Raw genomic sequence first — 22,840 nt, 5'->3', positions numbered from 1 at the left:
AGGTGAGGCGAGAGATTCTTCGATGTTGCGTTGCTAAGCTCAGTTCAGTTGAGTCAATTGAGTTAATTAGTTATTTATTAAATTAGCAGCCCGGTCAATAGCTTCATTTGTGTTGTTTATGTTGCCTTGGAGATTGCGCGACAACAATAAAATGGAATTAACACGTGAACATTTTCGTGCGATGATATTTTACGACTTTCGACGTGGATTATCAAGACAAGAGTGCATCGATCAACTTACTTCCACATTTGGCGATGAAGCACCATCCTTTGCCACTGTGAAACGCTGATATAACGAATTTAATCGTGGCCGCCATTCGCTCACCGACGAGATTCGCGAAGGTCGTCCAAAATCAGTTGTTGTTCAAGAAAACATTGATGCTGTGCAAAACCTAATACTGCAAGATCGTCATGTGACATACTGTGAGATTGAGGCAACCATAGGCATTAGTTCCACCAGCATATATAAAATATTACATGATCATTTAGCTGTGAGAAGTATGTTGTCGTTGGATCCCACACAATTTGACAAAAACTCAAAAAGACGCTCGCGTCAATTGGTGCAAACAAATGCTCAATAAATACAATCGTGGTGCTTCAAAAGACGTATATAAGATTGTAACAGGTGACGAATCATGGATATATGCATATGAGCCGGAACGTAAACAGCAGTCGACTGTATGGGTGTTTCAAGATGAACCCAATCCAACAAAATTGTTCGCGCTCGAAGCACATCAAAACAAATGGTCACCTGTTTTTTCGAGAAAACTGGTCATGTGGCAACTGTGCCTTTAGAGGAACGTAGAACGGTCAACTCTGAATGGTACACAACAATTTGTTTGCCAGAGGTCTTCGGTCAAATACGGAAAACAAACAAACGCCGTCGGATCATTCTTCATCAAGACAATGCCAGCTGTCACACATCTAGTCTAACAACAGACTTTATGAACAGTCAAAAAATCGAATTGATGGGTCATCCACCGTACAGTCCTGATTTGGCACCCAATGACTTCTTCTTGTTCCCGAATGTCAAGAATAAATTGCGTGGACAACGATTTTCATCGGCGGAAGATGCCGTTGATGCGTTCATAAACCATATTATGGAGGTGTCTCAAGAAGATTGGAAAAACTGCTTTGACCAATGGTTCGAACGAATGCAAAAGTGTATTGACCATAAAGGAGAATACTTCGAAAAACAATAAAGCAGTTTTCAATGCCAAATTCCTGTTTTTTCATTGTTAGGCTCAAAATATAAATAGTGACCCTCATATTCTCTATGCATTCTGTCCCTGCTGTCAACCACACAACCGGTGAGTAGGTGGCAGTAATGAAAATGCATTTACAGCTGCAAAGATACAGCTCTTCAACTCTAAGAGTCGCCCATTCTGAACACACCAAATAATCACATGCAGAAGCAGAGATGTACGAATAAGCCATAAGGTAACTTACTCCACCACAATATTTTGTCCGGAATGTTTCTCCATTGGAATCAACATCATACAACTCCAGGTAGTCTGTATCGCAAGTTATGCTTGCTCCCAAATCAAACACTGTAATGAAAATTCAATAAATATAGGATTATTCATAAGTCTGTGAAACATTTGAAAAATTCATAAGATATGAACTACTGAACATAAAACAAACATTTTGTATATTCATAACAAAGATACACTCTCCAAGTTTTGTTTTCAGTATCACAAATGTGTCCACCTTTAGTGATACGGCAAATGTCTATGCGATAAAAAATCTCATTATGGACACGAGTTAGCAAATCACTGTTGATAAGAATGTCATGAATGTCACTATCACTACACAAAACAAGCAAACTTGACAATAATGAATCACCCAAACTGGAACACAACCTACTTTTAATAACCTTTAATCGAACATCAACTGCCGGCCCCCATGGTGGAGTGGTTAGCACATCGGACTATGCCAGAGGTCTCTAGTTCGAATCCCGGCCTGAGCATGGATGTTTGTGAGTGTCCATTCATCAATTTCATCATATCATCACTCATCACCATCTTCGCAAATTAGCCAAAAGTGGCATAAAAGAGAAGTAAAATAAACCAAATCAATCAATCGAACATCACCCCAAGACCGTGGATGCATTACCTCCCCAAAATCGTTCATCATAATTCCCCCCAAATAGTTTGGATGAATAAGTAATAATTTATGTTTATTTGAATACAATAAACTTTCCATATATTTTTAATAGTTCAGTTTCCGAAATAACAGAAAGCTAGCATATTGATTCTTTAAGTGTAATAAGTTAAATTATATAAATATGCATTTAAACAATGTTTGTGAATGGAGAATGAGATTTATAGCACCACATTTTGAGTATTTAACATAAATTCTTACACAACTTAAGATAGAAAATTAACCTAACCGAAACTAATGGCGAGAATTTCATATGGTTCCTCCTTCAAAGAATTCACCCCTTCTGCTTGGAGTAAATATAATTATTTTAGTAATCCATAGCAATAATTACGTGCATCCTATCTTCAGTGCAAATGTCACTTGTTCAAGTAAAATTGTCCTGCGACAAGATGTTTGATATTATTTTTCTGTTTTATCGGGTAACGTGCAAGGTGTTACTGTATGAAGTACACTTAGTACACCTATTACAGCATACAGAGAATCAATACTACTACAATAATACTGTTAATAGCAGTACATCATGCTGCTTTAAATTAAGCAGAATACCAACACTATAAGCATTATATTTTAAGAGGTGATGTTATGTAATGCAGTTATAGTATGAAACTTTAGTAAAATGCGAAACATGCATTTTCGTAACACAGTATTGCGAGTGAAGCAGGCAACAAAATTTTTACAACCATTCATTTGCAGTCTTTCAAGAATATTACGTGGGTCGTTCAATATATAAGTTTCCGTATGCTGTAAAAAAAAATATTTTTAAGATACATTAGAAAACTATACATACATGTGTAGGAGGATCCTTCCTCACTTCTTCACATAATCCCCATAGAGATTCAGGCATTTGTCCCACCGTTGCACCAATTTGTCCATACCCTTTGCAAGATAATCAGGGCTCTGGCTATTGAGCACTATTCTCACATTACGCTTCACTTCTTCATCTGTTTCCAAACGGCAACCTTGCATTTCAGACTTTAACACCGGAAAAAGATGAAAATCACTCGGTACTAATTTGGGGATGTATGGAGGATGGGGCAGCCGTTCCCACCCCCAATTCTTTAATTTTGTGTTGTGTTTGCACTGCTGAGTGGGGGCGACCGTTATCGTCAAGAAGAATGACACCAGCTGGCAGGAGACCTGGTCGCTTATGTCGAATTGCATTTTTCAGTTTATCCAATGTTTGACAGTAACGGTCAGCATTAATTGTTCTTCCTCGTTCCAAAAAGTCCATAAGCAGAACGTCCTTAGCATCCATGCTTCTGAACTCCTTATGACGCGAGTCCGCGTTTTCCGAAGAAGCATTTACTTTTCGCCCTTGAGCACATGCGCCTTCACGTCTGATAACAAATTCATTGTTGTTCCTTGTAGACGAAGGATGGCGCTTGTCAACCATGTCCTTCTTTTTAATGACATTGCTTTATACAATATTTTATAGCACAGGGAAACTTATATATTGAACATCCCTAGTAATTGAATGGGGTTTTAAATTCAAATCAATTTCTTTAAAAAACAGCTCTTGACAAAACCTATGATATTCAGGTTGAATTGAAATTCAAGTATGTCATTCTGTATACAAACAGAACAAGGAAAACAAATTAAAATGTGAGAAATTTATAGCCATGTCCTGCTGATCCCATAACTACTGCATTGCAATAAGTTTTAATTAAAACCCAGCTTACACCTTCTGCCAACATTATTCAGTACATGTCATATCCATTTGGGGATGCTGAGGGCATTGCACTTATTATTTATGGTATTTATTCTGAACATTCACTACATTCTTGGCACCCTGCACCATAAACAGCCTGCTCCCGGTGTAAGTTGGACCAATATGATTTTCCTGATCAAAGAAGCCAGATAACCTTGCATTACAGTTACATTTTCCAAAAAAGCATAAATTGGACAAATTACTAAACATTTTCTACGTAATTTTTATTTTTCAAATTTCTAGCAGCATTGTTGATTTTAGCAAAATAAGAACAACAACAATTGAAAGTCTTATTTAGAGCATTGAAATTAAAAAAAGAAAATTTAAATTGGTTGATAAATAACTATAACCGAGAAACAAGTAATATAAAAATATGAATTTTGCCATTTTCAATCCAACATGGTGGCTACATGCCAAAAATGAAGGCCAACTTAGATGTGCTCTCTCCAATGATGTTCACAATGTTCAAATTAGAAGTGTCAGTTTTGAGATAAAAGCTTCTGAATGTGGGTTCAAATTTATGAATTAAATTTTGGGGGAGGGGGTTTAAGGATGGATAACTCAATAAATATTTGAGCAGGCAGGATACCATTTAAACAGCTTAACAACATGCCCATGGCCAATGAACTAGAGAAACGCCAGCAATTCATTCACTTCCTAAATTTTTGGACAAATTCATTTCAACTTCATATTTGTGGCGGCATTGAAAAAGTGACCATCACAGAAGTAGTCCTGACGCCTCAACTAAACTAGTTGTTAATCTGAAACTTTACACGTCTCCATGTTGGATACGTGCACAACCTGTAGAAGTTTTGTCAAAACTGAAGAGGTTCGAGCAGGAACCACTAGGCCACTTAACATGAAATGACCCATATGATGGTTATTTAGTGAAGGCATGTTTTCTCTTGCTTTGTGAGTCATGTATATAAGATTATGATATTCATTAATATACAATTATATATAATATAAATGAGCCACAGTGGTCTATTCGGTATAGGAAATCTGACTACCATGCAGGAGACCTGGGTTTGATCCCCAGGGTGAGTTATCTAAGGGCAGAATTTTCCCAGCCTTGTTCCTGCATAAAGTGCTCTGGGGCTCACCCAGCTTCAAATCAATGGGTACCTGGGGGTGGGGGGTAAAGGCAGCTGGAGCATGCTGCTGATTACATCACTTCCAAAATGGTCAAGATCGAGAATGTGTGGGGACCTACTCCCATATCCCCTTCATGGCACGGTGCTACGTGGATGGGAACTTTACCTTTACCTTATTATACGTATAACATAAATACATGACAAAAATAGAAAACTAAAATCGAAGCTTTAGCATGGATATTTTAAAGAATATGCAAGGTCAAGGTTTCAAAATTTTATGTACGTAACTATGGAATTGCTCCTCAGTATCATTGACTAGTACTGAGTATTTGGGTAATGCATATCTATTAAAGTGTACAGACATTGCTCTAATTTTAAAGTATTATTAACTCACCATCAAAAACCAATTTAACTACATTTGCTCCTGGTACTTGTATATCCCATCGGCATGATGATGAATTTCTGTAATTCCCGGGATAGAATGGGCTTGTGAAAATACCTCCATAGTTGTAGATTTGTCCTCCGCAACCTTGACCTGAAAATGAAATACAAATTAAAATGATGGACAACCCAGGAGTGTCTGTGAATGTGCATTAACTCCTGTCAATGGCAATTTCAGCAACAGTAAGAATTTTTTAAACCATTAACAACGAAGTTTCATAAAGCAACTCTAATAAGTGATTGTTAACAATAAATTACAAAGGCCTCCCCGATGGCGCAGTGGTAGCGTCGTCCCCTTGTAATCAAGGGGTCCCGGGTTCGATTCCCGGTGGAGGCACATAGTGGTTCGGATCTCACTTTAAACTGTAGGTCCAGTCCCGATTAGCCTTACTGTGCATAAAGTGGACTTAAAACAACAAATCAATCAATCAACAAAATATAATGAAGTTACTGCATTTCAGTTACCATTACTTTAAAAGTAACTGATACTTCTAAACACTGTTTAAAAAATTATGCAAGCAAGATCAATACTGATCACTCCAGCCGACCTCAACACCAACTCAGGGGTTCTAAAAAAAACCTGGCTTCCTGCACTACCTGTCCAAGCTATGGATTTTTTTCCAAACTTTGAAATTTCAGGAATTCCTGATTTTTAAGAATTACAAAATTCCAGAGACCTCAGATTTTTATGAATTTTGATTCTCTTCTCAATTTTAGAATCTTTTAGCTTTACTTCGTACATTCCAGAAGCTAAAATTTCCAGATCTGATTGATTATTCCTATCACCTTTTGAACTTCATTTTTATGAAAAAAAAAAAGGATATTGCTCATCTACACATACATAATTATGGTGATATGGTGACCTCCATGGCAGAGTGGTAAGGGCAGCATGCAACGAAGCCAGGGGTCCCAGGTTTGAATTCCAGCCTGGGCATGGGTGTTCTTTGTGAGTGTCCCTGCACCAATTTCATCATATCATCACTCATCTTTGTGATTAGCCAAAAGTGGCAGAAAAGCGAAGTAAAATAAACAAAATCATTAAACCAGTCAATCAACCGTACACAAGTGCATTGAAAAGTTTAAACCCTACCCTTTCAGGTGCAACAATACTTCCATCTACATGCTATTAACAGTTGACAGTGTCTAATAACAAATCTATACTATTCCAAATCTTCAATTAAAGAAAGGAGAGTGCTAACCCTTCAGCAGCACGATTGTGTCAGTGAGTTAGGAAGGGAAATAAGAAAACAAAGAATTCTTGATGATGTGCTAAACGTGGTTTAAGTATTACATACGTGAAGTTTTGTGTTTCCGCACTGCACAACTGGATAGTTTTTTCCGATTAATATCAAAGGCTCACTGCTCACTGCCTTCGAAAATAATAATAATAATAATAATAATAAAAACTTGTTTCTGCATAGAAACACAAAACTTCACCAACGTAAAACAGAAAGAATATTTCATAAAATACAAGAATGGATCATGGTTGAACCATTACTGAAAAAAAAAGGACAGAATGACCCATCTGGAAAAGGCAGGATGAATAATTATTCATAATTATTATTATGAATTATGATAATGATTATAATCATAGTAGTAGTTAGAAAATTAATATGGAAACTACAAAATGTATCGTACCTTTATCTGTGGTAGTGTATGTGATGTCATAGTGCCCACCATATATGTTTGAACCTTTCCAGCTACGAAGTGTTAATTGTGGTCCACTTGAGAACACTGGATTAGGTCTTGAATTGCAGAATTTTCCTAACAGAGGAGAACTTTCACTCGGCCCATCATGTACCTAAAAATTTAATTAAAATATGTAAATATAAGTACTAAAATTATCCATAATTAAGTGCAGATTTAAAGTTTTTATTGTAGATAGTAAATGTATGTAACATCATAAGTAAAGCATGTAACATAACATGGATTTTTGAAAAAATTTACCATAGAATAATAAGAAAAGCTTGGACTGTTGATGTTGTTGTTGATGACAATTATTATTATTATTAGAAGAGCTTGCAGTATAGTTGAACATAATATAGTACAATGGTATAATTTTTCCATCTTAGTGTTTAAAATGTATTAATATATTAGTCATTTTAGCCAAGAGTAATATATGAGGTGTATTAAAAAAAGAAAGTGCAGATTGATTATATCAAAGAAAAAGAGAAACTGGATCAACATTGTATTAGTGGTCACAAACATATACATATCCACTTCATTTTTCATTACCAGAATTTTCCAAGCACTTTTGGTATAGTGGAACAAGCTTTTTATACCCTCTGCATAGAAGTTCACTGCCTAGGAGTTTAGTCTATGATTAGCATAGCGCACTCGTAGCTCCCAATTTCCTCATGATGGTGTGTTGCCTCTGGTCCTACACACAGGCCCGAAAACCCAGGCAAACTCAAACCCATGCCGTTCCGCATTCGGAATCCAAACCACAGCACCTTAGACCATACGACCACAGAGGAAGATGAGCAAATAGGGTAACCCGGTCTTGGAAAACTCCTATACCGGCTGAAGATTCAACGTGCTGACCCATGTCTCCCTACATTACTGCTTGAAGAACTCCACACTTCTAGGTAGGATTGTGAGAGGGAGACTTGCAGTCAGGAGATAGCCCAAGGCCCTTCTAGGGCTGTTGAGCCACGGATTATTATTTATTATTATAATAGCGAACAGAAAGGTCAATACAGTGTTGCACCTGATAACTGTGCATCTGACTTGGCAGATCCAGGCACCTGTAATCTTCAGCTACAAATGTAACCCAGAGAAGAGGGGAACAGAAGCAACATACATTTAAATTGCTTTCAATAGACATTGGATTAATTATGATGTATTTGCTCTTTTACTACATGTTTACTCAGGCAATTCAAAAGAAACAATACAAACAAGTTGTACCACACTCAAACTTGTGAGCATATATTGTTACTGATATAGTGAGTAAGATTATATCTTTGGGAACATATAATGCAATATTCATAGATGCCAAGAAAAGAGGCAGCCGAACATTTTTCTATTCTCCCAAGAGAAGTTCTGCAGTTCACTAGAGCTTCTTCATATTCACAAATTAAATATCCAATATTTTCAAATATCATAAATCAGTGCATTGCTTTTAGTTATAGTTTTTAACATTTTCTTCTGATAGGATTTTAAATCTTGCATTGCATTGATGGAACCAATATTCTTTTAACCTTTTCATTTGCCCGGTGAAAAAGCTCCTTTCATTTGTCTCAATTTTCTTAGCAAATGAAACATTTGAACTCATAGTAGCCGACATATGTAAAATACAATACTATGCTATCTGGGATGGGTATCGGCCTGATTATCCAATTCACTACACAAGTAATTTCAGTGATAATGGTTTGTCTATATTAAAATTTACTTGTCAAATTATTTTGCAATTTTTATGCATTACAATTAATTACATTTAATTTATGTCAAGGAAACACTATGTTGGAAAATATTATTGATGGCCAAATGTGACAGGGATCCATAATATGATGCATATATTAATTGTTAAATAACACAATACTTCTTACAATATTACTATGTAGAACACCAATGCTTAAGGCTGAGAAAGTAATGGTCCTATTTCTCTCCACCTCCAATCCATCTTCCTTCCCCTACTGATTTCTACCTCACAAATGGGTTTGCAAACCCCAGATATGATAGGCACTGTCTCTTAATGAGCATATGGCAGCATTGCACTCTATGGGAACCTTTCACACAGTGACACATGGCACAGGGGTATCTCACCAAAGGTGCCAGTGACAAGGTATACTTCAGCTTAAACTACACACTCCTGATAGCCACTCTTTCCTCCAGTCTGGGAAAATATATTCACTGAGCATGTATGGCAAACAGACCAAGAAGACAGTGTTTCTCAACCGCTGGGATACAGCCAGGTGCTGGCATCAACCTGAAAGGTTCTCCTGAAATATATTATTATAGTTTCCCAGCAATTTTCATTATTTATATGAGGGTCATTCGGAAAGTAACTTCCGTATGGGTATAATAGAGACACCAGGACACTGTGAGAGTTTTTATTATATACAACTGAAAGAAACAACTCTAAGCTATTTTCTACGTAAGCACCGTTTCTGTTGAAACACTTATCATATCGGCGAACAAGGTTTACAATACCCATGTCAAAGACATCTGTCGCCTATGCATTCAGCCATGCAGTATCACTGTCCTTGAGCTCCTGGTCATTGTTGAAGTGCTGTTCCCCTAGCCACTTCTTCATTTGTGAAAAGAGGTGATAATTGCTAGGGGCCAAATCTGGGCTGTAAGGAGGGTGGTCAAACAATACCCACTGACAATGTTGGAGAAGATCCTTGGTTCGAGCATTGCTAGAGAACAACCATTACTCCTTACAGCCCAGATTGATTTTCCGATGCCTCATGTCAACAATTCCAAATACTTCTAGTGAACATTAACCTAAGCCTGTGTACAAATTGAAGAAGTGGCTAGGGACACAGCGCTTCAACAATGACCAGGAGCTCAAGGACAGTGTTACTGCATGGCCGAATGCACAGGCGGCAGATGTCTTTGACATGGGTATTGTAAACCTTGTTCGCCGATATGATAAGCGTCGCAACAGAAATGGTGCTTATGTAGAAAAATAGTTTAGAGTTGTCTCTTTCAGTTGTATATAATAAAACTCTCACAATGTCCTTGTGTTTGCCAATAAACCTAGATATAATCACAAAAATATTTTTCTTTATTGTTTACCATGTATGTTGATATTTAATTTCAAGGGCACATATTAATTAATGCACGAAGTTTTAAAAATTGCAAAGGCATTTACAAGTAAAATTGTTGGGATTGGAGCATCGACTTTTAAAAAAAGAATCTACCGGGCCATGGTCTTGTAAAGATTGAGAACCACTGCTCAAAGGAAAACAGCACAGTCCAAGTGACAAACGACAATCTGCAGTATGTTACATCACTCTGGCATGAAAGTCAAAGTTTGTTTTGCCAGCCCCTTGATGGAGTGGTTAGCACATTGTGCTATGGCACCACGGGTCCCGGGTTTGAATCCTGGCCTAGGCATGGATGTTTGTGAGTGACCATTCATCAATTTCATCATATCATAACTCATCTCCATCTTCAGAAATTAGCTAAAAGTAGCACAAAAGGTGAAGTAAAATAAAGCAAATCAATCAATCAATCAATCAAAGTTTGTTTTCAGTCCACTTCTTTCTCAGACAGGCTAACAAAACTGGCCCTAGAACTCCTTGATCCCAACATGAAGGAGTTAGCACTATGCCATTAGGGAGGCCCTCTAGCCCACTGAACATGGCATTTCAATATGTTGGCTTTTTGGAACTGATTGAAAGTAAATGTTTAACATTTGTGTTGATTTTGACAATACACACACACACATATTTTATGAACTTCAAAGGCCACACAGAGAAAATTTCAATGCTGTTAATAGTTGTAATCAGTACTAGATACTCAAATTTTACCTCAAGAGCACCCGCGGTACAATTTCTAGCGTAAGAGATTCCAAGATCCATGAAATAAAGTGAGATGGTTCGATTCTGCTCTGCCTGTATCATTACAGTACAATTCTGAAAGCCTTCATGCTGCTGAAAAAGCCTGCCTTGACTTCTTGTATAATTCCTATCACACCCTAAAAAATAAATAAAGAAATTGATGAAACAGCATGGTGATATAGAGCCACATAATACAACTTGCATGTTGTCATCCAACAACCCTCCAACATACTTCTCATGTACATACACCAAGTTCAACTCAACACACCAGTTTGTTGAAGATCTCCCCACTCCTGCTTTGCCTAGTCAACATAACATCAAGGTACAGCACAGCATAATCACAATATCAACAGCCTTTGTACAGGGTGTCCAAGAAGTCCCTTCACACTGTATCTTGCCCAGTTGTACGAATATGTTTGTCACGAATATTACTGTATTTTACCCGATTGTACAAAATACATTTGTCACGAATTTTAAACGGGCCTCTTCGAGGTGCAACTGGAAACATTGACTACAGTGTTGCCTCTGGCAGCAGAAAAAAAAACATACAAACATTCTTCGAGTCATGATTGCAGGCAGAAGTGCTTTCACTGTGGAGGAGCATTTGGTGGCTTTTTTTATCCACATACATGAGCGTACCCAAAAGAAACCAAACTATTTTTTTTGTGAACTTATTTATTCACAATTTAAGTACAAACCTTTAATCCCCTTAAAAGTACTCTCCACTTGCATTAAGACACTTGTCCAATCTTTGATTCCATTTTTCAGAACATTTTTTAAAGTCATCTTTTGTGATGCGTGACAGCGCCTCCGTCGTTTTTTTCCTCACCTCAGCGTCATCAGCAAAACGCTTTCCTTTCATGTCTCCTTTCATTCTAGGAAACAAAAAAGAGTCGCATGGGGCAAGGTCGGGTGAGTATGGAGGGTGAGGAACAGGGGTCATACCATTTTTGGTCAAGAATTTTCATACAGACAGGGCTGTGTGAGCCGGGGCATTGTCATGATGGAAAAACTAGTCACCCGACTGCCACAAATCGGGCCGCTTCCGCTGCACAATGTTGCGCAATCGTTTCAAAACTTCCAAGTAGAAAGCCTGGTTAACTGTCTGACCCTACGGAAGAAACTCTGAATGGAAGACTACTCTCACATCGAAAAAACAAAGCAGCATTGTTTTAATGTTTGATTTCACCTGACGAGCTTTCTTGGGGCGCGGCGAACTTAAAGTCTTCCACTGGCTTGATTGTTGCTTCGATTCGGGATCGTAAGCATAGCACCACGTTTCGTCACCTGTGATAACTTTTGAAAAAAAAGTTTGGATCATTTTGGGACTCTTCTTTCAAAGCACGGCATGCTTCCACGCTACCTTGCTTTTGTTCAGCAGTCAGCAGTCATGGCACGAATTTGGCAGCCACCCTTTTCATTCCCAAATCGTCTCAAAATTCGCTGCACTGAACTCCAAGTCACTCCCGACAGCTCCACAATTTGTTCAATGGTCCGTCGTCGATCTTCGTTGATGATTTCACGAATTTTTACAACATTGTCATGTGTTTGGGCCGTGGAAGGACAACCAGAATGAGGTTTGTCATCAATTGACATTTCACCATTTTTGAAACGGGAAAACCACTCAAACACTTGAGTTTTCCCCATAGCATCGTCCTTGTACGCCATTTTTAACATTTCAAGAGTTTCTGTTCCACTCTTTCCAAGCAAAAAGCAGAATTTCACCACCGCACGCTCTTCCCAAAAATCAGCCATTGCAAAAAACCACGATCACACAAAACAGCTGGCACTTGGCTTACGGTTCGCTCTATGCGCTCTTAGCGGTAAAACATGGTACTACAAAAGCTCTGCCCACCACAAAATTAATTCAGTTTCTTTTGGGTATGCCCACGTACTTTGAATCACCAGAAAAAGAATGGAGGACATCATGAACAATGAGTGTGATATTTATCTCAGCTCACACAATTGGAATGTATTTTTCTGTGAAAAAGAAATTCCATATTTTGAGGAAATCTAGCACAATCTGTTTCACATTATTGTTTGGGCAGGAATGACAGCAGGATACCTGCTTGGTCTTTATTTTTTTCATGGCTTTGTTAATCAGCACAGATATATAAGAATGATCAATGAATGCTTGGTTGCGTCCACGGTTGATGGAAAAGTTTATGACCAATCAAAGATTGGGCATACGTGCTCAGACACAAACATCCACAAACCCAACCAAAGTGCAAGAGCTATTTTCCAATGTCTTATATTTTCCCACAAATAGAATCATGAGTAATGATTAAAAATCATTTTCTACATCCATGGGATGGATAGAAATGCTTTATTCATCAAAAAGTAACAATTTTCAGGCAAACAGCAGCCATCTTGAATACAAGAAACCATGTGCTCCAAACCATATATTTGGTAAACCCCATATTTTTTATTAGATGTAAAAGTTAACACTTGTGCATAGGTAAAATCATGCCTAAATCATGAAAAGTTAACTCATTTTTAATTATCTGGCACAAATAGGCCAGAAAAAGTGAAAAAATACCTTTGTTTACATTTTGCATCCAGGTATTGTTCACAACCATTTGATAAGTCTGCCATCTGGTGGGAGGAATTGGAACTCCATTCCACACGCCAGCAAAAGCCACATGTGACCTCAGCCAGCCAATGAGAGGCTTCCAAGGCTGTGACGTCACACAGGAAGTGGTCAAGTGTTTTATTATCTTCTGAGCTTGGCATGCAAGCTCACTTGTGTAGCAGGTCGGAGGCTGTGTTGCCAGCCAAAACCAGTGCGTTAGTGGCCGCATGGCCCAAGAACACAGGGAATAGGCATCCCTTGACTATGTATTGGCAACCCTGCCTAATATGCAGGTAACTACAGGAAAAAATCTTCTAACCTCCGACCATGACTCACTCGACGTCATGATGCACCTGCCTACCACGAAGAAAGACAAGGAATCCGTCAAGCAGAACCAACCCCCCTGCCACCTATGGCGAAAAGCTCCATGGAATGCCATCCAGCGGGCGCTCAATGTCTACCCTTGGTTTTTGTTGATGGAAGAGGAAGTGAACGAAGGCGTTGAGAACTTTGTCGAAATTCTGCATGCCACGATAAAGGACTTCGTGCCCACTGCGAGACCGAGATCTACCAAATACCCCAGCTGGTTCGACAGAGAAGTTCTCTTTATGTTAAAAAATAAAAAACAGGCTTGGTACCTATGGAAGCAGCACCCTAATGTTCACACTCACGGTACCTATTGTGACATCAGACGTCATTCAAAATACCTACTCAGAAAAAAATATAGTGAACATATAAATAACATAACAACCGAATGTACTACAAACCCTAAGAGATTCTTCACTTTACTAAATTCAAGAAAACAAAGCCCACGTATAACTAAAGAAATTGTTCACAATACTGATATTGCTAGTGGAGAAGAAAGAGCCGAACTTTTCAATGTTTTTTTTCATCAGAACTTCTCACCTCCCTCAGTTTCCGACCCTCTCCCCCACTTAAATGCTCTCTGTCCTCACACACTATCTTCAATCAAAACATCCTCCGAGGAAGTAAAATACCTTCTCGCTTCATTGCCCCTCCACCGGTCCCTAGGTCCAGATGAAATACCCACAATATTCCTTCGTAAAACTGCCGACTCCTTGGCTCTTCCTCTGTCTGCCTTACTCAACAAATGTTTCTCTAAGGGTGTGTTTCCGAAAAACTTCAAACGGGCCAACATTGTGCCCATTCACAAAACTGGAGATAAAAAATGTGTAAAATCCTATAGACCAATCTCACTTCTATCGCCACTATCAATTATTTGTGAAAAAATCATCAAAAACAGGTTACTTCAGTTTACGTCACCATATATCAACATAGCACAACATGGTTTTCTTCCGGGCAGCTCTTGCCTAACAAATCTTTCCGTCTTACTTTCGCATGCTGCCAGAGCTATTGATAATAACTCCCAACTTGACACTATATATTTGGACATTTCGAAAGCCTTTGACAAAATTAATCATAAATTTCTTCTTTATAAATTATCATCCAGATTTAACATCCATGGCAAATTTCTCTCTTTACTCCAGGACTACCTCCATGAGCGTGAACAACGTGTTGTTCTTTCAGGTACCTCTTCTAACTTTCTTCCCGTTTTGTCTGGAGTTCCCCAGGGGAGTGTCTTAGGGCCACTCCTATTCCTTCTGTACATGGATGACCTCCCTGAAAAACTGTCCTCCCTCCCTATCAATATACTTTTGTTTGCGGATGACTGCAAACTCTTTAAGGAGATCTCATCGCATCATGACATGATGATTCTTCAAAATGCTCTCACAGAACTTAAGTGGTGTCGTCACTGGAATTTAGAACTAAACCCTCAGAAATGCTCTTTCCATACTTATTCCCTAAAAAAGAACAAAGTGGTGTCTACTTATACTATTGAAAACAATCCAATCCAAAACGTTTCCACCCAAAAGGACCTAGGTGATGAAAAACTCCTTTAATTATCATATTATTGCTACCACTAAAAAAGCCATGCGCCTTCTCGGTCTTCTATACAGATTTAGCGAAATTCAAAACCCATCATCTCTTGCTTTATTCTTTAAATCTTTCATCTCGCCCATCCTCGAATACTGTTCCCCAATTTGGGCGATGGCCTCAAAAACCAATCTCACCAGAATAGATTCTGTTCTCAGTTTCTTTCTTGCAATTGTTCGCCATAGAATACCTTCCTTTCGACATGTATCCAAATCAGACACCACGGCTGCTCTGAATATTCACACTCCATCCTTTTGTCGTGATCTAGCTGACATGAAATTTTTATACAAGATAATAAATGGCAAACTCAGAACAGATCTCCTAATCAGTGAATTCACACTTAGGGTAACCCAAAAGCTAACGCGCAACCTGCAACTCTTCCACAACCCGACCACTAGGCTATCCCTTCTACAACGCTCCTTGTTTTACAGGCTCCCAGAAATCTACAACAAACTTCCCCTGAATGTAGATGTTTTCCTTCCAGAACGAAATTTTTGTATATTACTGACGAAGAACATGTAAATCTATCCCATCTTGTTATTGTTTTTATCTTTTGTTATTTTTTGTTTCTACTTTATGATGTTTCAGTGTAAAATGGCCAAATAAGACTGTATCTGAAACTCTGAGTAAATAAATAAAAATAAATAAATAAATATAAAGTTGAATATGAACCAGGATGAGTGCTACCATTGAGGAAATGGCAGTTAAAGCGTTACTTGAAATTCTCAGTGCTATTTTCACCAGTGTAGTGAAATCTGTGTGTCCCATATCCAAATAGAGAAAGCCAGACCACATGGCATGCAAAATGGAACTATGGGAGCATCCTCCAGGAATCCGTAAGCATCCATAGATATACGAGGGTAGGCTGGAAAGTTTCTGGTCTGAAACAGAAGGAACCATTTTCGGTTCATGAAATTTTTGTATGTTAGAGAGTAGTCCTTATACGGATGCCCTACAAGGTTACATGTTCTAATGTTGAGCCGTTCCTTTTCAGCAGGTGGAATTGTGAGCCAGGATGGAGCCATCTGCGACTGAGCAGTGCATCGCCGATCGTGCAGTGATTCGGTATCTCTTCCTGAAGGGTTGGATGGCCAAACAGATTCATGAAGAGATGCAAAACACCTTACAGGACAATGCCCCATCCTATGCAACAGTGAAGTGGTGGGTGAATGAATTGAAATATGAACGACAGTCCCTCAGTGATGAACCTCGAACCTGGTGCCTGCGGAGTGATTCCACCGATGACATCACGAAAGTGCATGATATGATCATGGCGGATCGCGGACTGATGCAACGAACTATTGCAACATGTCTAGGCATTTTGAAGGTGCAGATGCATGTCAATATTCGTGATCATTTGGAAATGTGCAAGGTGGCTGCACATTGGGTTCCACGAGACTTGACATTTGACCAAAAACACACACGAGTGAAGCTCTCATCTGCACATTTGCAACGCATGTGTGAAGACTTTCTGAACAGGATTGTGACTCAGGATGAAACATGCTGTCATCATTTCGACCCAGAGACAAAACAACAGTCCTGTCAGTGGACGACACACCTGAAGGGCAAGCATTTCTGCACAGATGATGATGTTATGGATGCTGTTAATGTTGGTTACACACCCAGGACGAAACTTTTTCTTTCCAGTGGGTTAGAAAAACTGGAGCAACGCTGGGAAAAGTGCATTCAAGTAGAAGGGGACTATGTAGAACGCACATAAGATTTCAGCTCGCTACCGCATCTCCTTCCCCCTCAGGCCAGAAACTTTCCAGCCGACCCTCGTATTCATCAATCCTTCCTTGATAAGCCAGGAAAGTGCACATATTACCTCCCAAGTTCTTTGTCACATGGAGGAATCCTTTTGTTTTGTGTGCCCCATCAAATGCCAAGTATTGGGATGTGGCGTGAGAGTGTCGAAAAATTTTTTTTTATTATTATTATTATTATTATTCGTTGTTGATTTGGTTATACTCCACCAAACCCTCCCCATAACAGAGTCACTGAATCTCTAAGAGTAGAATCATAATCGCCAACACCATTTGGTTCCAGCACATTGGCACATTTTACTTTCATTGTCTGCAGATGCCCCTGGATGAAATTTTCACAAATTGCTGGATTGGATGTGGATTAACAGAATGTCCATACATTGCCTTGACCTGCAAGAAGGCCTGACATCAGAACACCTGACAATGCACTCTGGGGCTTTGTGGAAGAAGATGTGCGGAAACACCGATACTCCAACAACAAGCAGCTGAAAGACAGTTTCTCAGTTTCAAAATGTCACCAGTGATATTCAGTTGTGGATGAACAATCGTACATGGAGGCGCATAAGGCTATGCTACGGACATGGAGAAACCCTTACCAACATTTTGGATCCATAGGAGGAAAGCTGTGTACATGACCACATAATTCAAATTCAATGTAAAGGGTCTTTCTGGACACCCTGTAGGATATGTTCTACCTTCAGGAGTAATATCTCTTTGTGGAGCACAGTATTTGCCAATTTATTATCTGCCTTTCCTTACTTAGGAAATACATTAGTACACTAAATGTTAGGAGGATTAGCAGTACATAATGCCACCTTAATCAGCTTCATTGAAGGAATATTTGATGGAGCCACTGGCTTGCAAATTAATATTCGAAATTTGATTTCATCCCAGATCTATTAGAGAAACTAACTAATCAAACTTGAATATTTGTGTTACAACCTAATAGGCAATGACCATTATATGGCAACAACCATTCAGGGGCCAATGAATTATTACCACATGTAAGCAGCACTGGAGAAGAAAACTTGAAATTAGGGCTGAGCATATACCAACACTGATGTATTGCTATCAGTCGATACCAGTGGTATCGGTATCGGAGAGTATACTTTTGAATGCATATACCGATATGGGATGATACTTTCGCAGCATATTGGTTTTCCACAGGGTACGCAAAACTGTCATGTGACACTTTTCTAGTTTAATTGACTCTTGAATATTACAAGATATCAAATCATTTGTGGACTGGATTTCGGTATGATGCAGGCTAAATTTATGAATATGTTAAAGGTATTTAAATATTAAATAATCGAATTTTTATGACGATTGGATCTGTTGCATTGGGTTTCCTGTAATTATATTTTTTACCAATGTTTATAATGCATAATTTGTATGATTCAGGTGAAATGAACACTAGGGCTGAGCTGATGCCAGCATTTGCCGCCAATACCAATGCTGATATTTGCCCTAATTCCAGTTTAAAATAACAAAGGCTAGTTACGAGTCATACTAACTGCTACCGATACTTGCCCTAATTCCAGTTTAAAATAACAAAGGCTACTTACTGATTCATACTAACTGCTGCTGATAATTGCCCTAATTCCAGTTTAAAATAACAAAGGCTAGTTAATGAGTCATACTAACTGCTACTGATACTTGCCCTAATTCCAGTTTAAAATAACAAAGGCTAGTTACTGAGTCATACTAACTGCTACTGATACTTGCCCTAATTCCAGTTTAAAATAACAAAGGCTAGTTACTGAGTCATACTAACTGCTACTGATACTTGCCCTAATTCCAGTTTAAAATAACAAAGGCTAGTTACTGAGTCATACTAACTGCTACTGATACTTGCCCTAATTCCAGTTTAAAATAACAAAGGCTAGTTACTGAGTCATACTAACTGCTACTGATACTCGACCTAATTCCAGTTTAAAATAACAAAGGCTAGTTACGAGTCATACTAACTGCTACTGATACTTGCCCTAATTCCAGTTTAAAATAACAAAGGCTAGTTACTGAGTCATACTAACTGCTACTGATACTTGCCCTAATTCCAGTTTAAAATAACAAAGGCTAGTTATGAGTCATACTAACTGCTACTGATACTTGCCCTAATTCCAGTTTAAAATAACAAAGGCTAGTTACGAGTCATACTAACTGCTACTGATACTTGCCCTAAATCCAGTTTAAAATAACAAAGGCTAGTTACTGATTCATACGAACTGCTGCTGATACTTGCCCTAATTCCAGTTTAAAATAACAAAGGCTAGTTAATGAGTCATACTAACTGCTACTGATACTTGCCCTAATTCCAGTTTAAAATAACAAAGGCTAGTTACTGATTCATACTAACTGCTACTGATACTTGCCCTAATTCCAGTTTAAAATAACAAAGGCTAGTTACTGAGTCATACTAACTGCTACTGATACTTGCCCTAATTCCAGTTTAAAATAACAAAGGCTAGTTACTGAGTCATACTAACTGCTACTGATACTTGCCCTAATTACAGTTTAAAATAACAAAGGCTAGTTACTGAGTCATACTAACTGCTACAGATACTTGCCCTAATTCCAGTTTAAAATAACAAAGGCTAGTTACTGAGCCATACTAACTGCTACTGATACTTGCCCTAATTCCAGTTTAAAATAACAAAGGCTAGTTACTGAGTCATACTAACTGCTACTGATACTTGCCCTAATTCCAGTTTAAAATAACAAAGGCTAGTTACGAGTCATAGTTACTGCTACTGATACTTGCCCTAATTCCAGTTTAAAATAACAAAGGCTAGTTACTGTCATACTAACTGCTACTGATACTTGCCCTAATTCCAGTTTAAAATAACAAAGGCTAGTTACTGAGTCATACTAACTGCTACTGATACTTGCCCTAATTCCAGTTTAAAATAACAAAGGCTAGTTACGAGTCATAGTTACTGCTACTGATACTTGCCCTAATTCCAGTTTAAAATAACAAAGGCTAGTTACTGTCATACTAACTGCTACTGATACTTGCCCTAATTCCAGTTTAAAATAACAAAGGCTAGTTACGAGTCATACTAACTGCTACTGATACTTGCCCTAATTCCAGTTTAAAATAACAAAGGCTAGTTACTGATACTTGCCCTAATTCCAGTTAAAAAAATAACAAAGGCTAGTTAATGAGCCATACTAACTGCTACTGATACTTGCCCTAATTCCAGTTTAAAATAACAAAGGCTAGTTACTGAGTTATACTAACTGCTACTGATACTTGCCCTAATTCCAGTTTAAAATAACAAAGGCTAGTTACGAGTCATAGTTACTGCTACTGATACTTGCCCTAATTCCAGTTTAAAATAACAAAGGCTAGTTACTGTCATACTAACTGCTACTGATACTTGCCCTAATTCCAGTTTAAAATAACAAAGGCTAGTTACTGAGTCATACTAACTGCTACTGATACTTGCCCTAATTCCAGTTTAAAATAACAAAGGCTAGTTACGAGTCATAGTTACTGCTACTGATACTTGCCCTAATTCCAGTTTAAAATAACAAAGGCTAGTTACTGTCATACTAACTGCTACTGATACTTGCCCTAATTCCAGTTTAAAATAACAAAGGCTAGTTACGAGTCATACTAACTGTTACTGATACTTGCCCTAATTCCAGTTTAAAATAACAAAGGCTAGTTACTGATACTTGCCCTAATTCCAGTTTAAAATAACAAAGGCTAGTTAATGAGTCATACTAACTGCTACTGATACTTGCCCTAATTCCAGTTTAAAATAACAAAGAATAGTTACTGAGTCATACGAACTGCTGCTGATACTTGCCCAAATTCCAGTTTAAAATAACAAAGGATAGTTACTGATTCATACCAACTGCTACTAATACTTGCCCTAATTCCAGTTTAAAATAACAAAGGCTAGTTACTGATTCATACAAACTGCTACTGATACTTGCCCTAATTCCAGTTTAAAATAACAAAGGCTAGTTACTGAGTCATACAAACTGCTACTGATACTTGCCCTAATTCCAGTTTAAAACAACAAAGGCTAGTTACTGAGTCATACAAACTGCTGCTGATACTTGCCCTAATTCCAGTTTAAAATAACAAAGGCTAGTTACTGAGTCATACTAACTGCTACTGATACTTGCCCTAATTCCAGTTTAAAATAACAAAGGCTAGTTACTGAGTCATACTAACTGCTACTGATACTTGCCCTAATTCCAGTTTAAAATAACAAAGGCTAGTTACTGAGTCATACGAACTGCTGCTGATACTTGCCCTAATTCCAGTTTAAAATAACAAAGGCTAGTTACTGAGTCATACTCAGTTTGAGTGTCTTTCTTGTGCTTGTGCGTTTACTATTTCAGTATTTCCTTTTCCAATCCGACATTGAATTAAGGAAAACAGATGGTATATTATGAATGAATATGTGCGAGAATAGAGGAAAAAGCATTGGAATACTGTAGTGTTCATGCTCTTTGATAAGCCAGTCCCATTGCAAAATAATGTAACCTGTTTCTATCATGAACAATTGTACACAACCTAAATTCATTACCTTTCATAGGGGGTCTTAAAGGACAAAAAAACGTTGCTTAAAACACTGACATCATCACCCAACATGGATGACAATTCCTTTGGAAGGTTAAAACTTTGTCTGAGGTTGTTCAAATCAGCACATTCAAGAAGAATGTGTCGAACAATTAAAACAACACAACTATGGCACAACGGAGGGTCCAGTCCTTGTAGCAAGTGGCCATGCATTAGACGGCTGTGTCCTATATGCAGGCAGGTAAGAATAACTTCTTCTCGCCGAGAGGGACGGGACGAGGAACGCCAAGCATCTATGGTGGGCCTAATAGCGTAAAGCTTGTTACCCGTTTTGGTATCCCAGTCGGCCTGCCAAGTGTCAAGAACGGAACAATGGAACACATTCTGCAGGTCGCTAGCTGGCAAAAGGTGGACGAGAACATCGCCATCTGCATCAGCAGACTTGGCGACAGCAGCTGCTTCATTCAACTGAATGCCCACGTGGCTAGGGATCCAACAGAAGTGTACATCAGCACTGGCAGATAAGGACACAAGGCATCTGATTATGCTTTGCGTTACGGATGCCGGGAATACGGCGAATCCAGAGTCTGCAACATGCTGGTCGAATCGCTGCATACAGGGACTTTCTTCAGACCATTGATGCCTGCAAAGTCTGCCTTTAGAATGGCGTATAACTCTGCCGTATAGATGGAACAGGCAGGATGTAGAGAGTAACTGGAACTTTGAGAGTCTAGGACGAAGGTGCAACCAACTGATTCGACTGTCTTGGACCCATCCGTATAAAACACATTAAAATTGGGGTGCACTTCGCACGAAGTTCTAAAAACCATTGCTGGTATACAACTGTTGATGTTTCTGTCTTTAGAAGGGCAGTCAGAGAAAAATCGATAGAAGGTGCAGGGAGCTCCCAGGTCGGGAGAGGCGGAATTAGTGGAGAGACGCCAGGAAGATCACTGTCAACACCTAATGCTGACAGGATCTCGTCTGCACAAACACCAAATGGTCTAGTGCCACTAGGGTGGAGCCGGTAGCTTGCCAGCCTATGCTCATCTGAGACTGTGTGATGTGATGGATGCAAGGGCATTGAGCGA

At 38.6% G+C, this 22,840-nt stretch overlaps 1 protein-coding gene across 1 annotated transcript in view; it reads right to left on the bottom strand.

The window, feature by feature from the left end:
- The window catches only part of LOC145978140 (cubilin-like), a 416,836-nt gene that overhangs the window by 28,875 nt on the left and 365,121 nt on the right, over nucleotides 1-22,840 (bottom strand). Inside the window, exons 64-67 of the mRNA XM_083110579.1 lie at nucleotides 10,886-11,052; nucleotides 7,044-7,206; nucleotides 5,359-5,499; nucleotides 1,449-1,549 (exon numbers count right to left, since the gene is read on the bottom strand). Coding sequence (XP_082966705.1) covers nucleotides 1,449-1,549; nucleotides 5,359-5,499; nucleotides 7,044-7,206; nucleotides 10,886-11,052 — 572 coding nt within the window. The remainder of the gene's footprint in view (nucleotides 1-1,448; nucleotides 1,550-5,358; nucleotides 5,500-7,043; nucleotides 7,207-10,885; nucleotides 11,053-22,840) is intronic.

The sequence above is a fragment of the Lepisma saccharinum genome, chromosome 24 (assembly GCF_977018435.1).
Source record: "Lepisma saccharinum chromosome 24, izLepSacc3.1, whole genome shotgun sequence".
Taxonomy (NCBI): domain Eukaryota; kingdom Metazoa; phylum Arthropoda; class Insecta; order Zygentoma; family Lepismatidae; genus Lepisma; species Lepisma saccharinum.
Note: the sequence above shows the minus strand (reverse complement) of the source record. Positions and strands in the feature narration are given on the sequence as shown.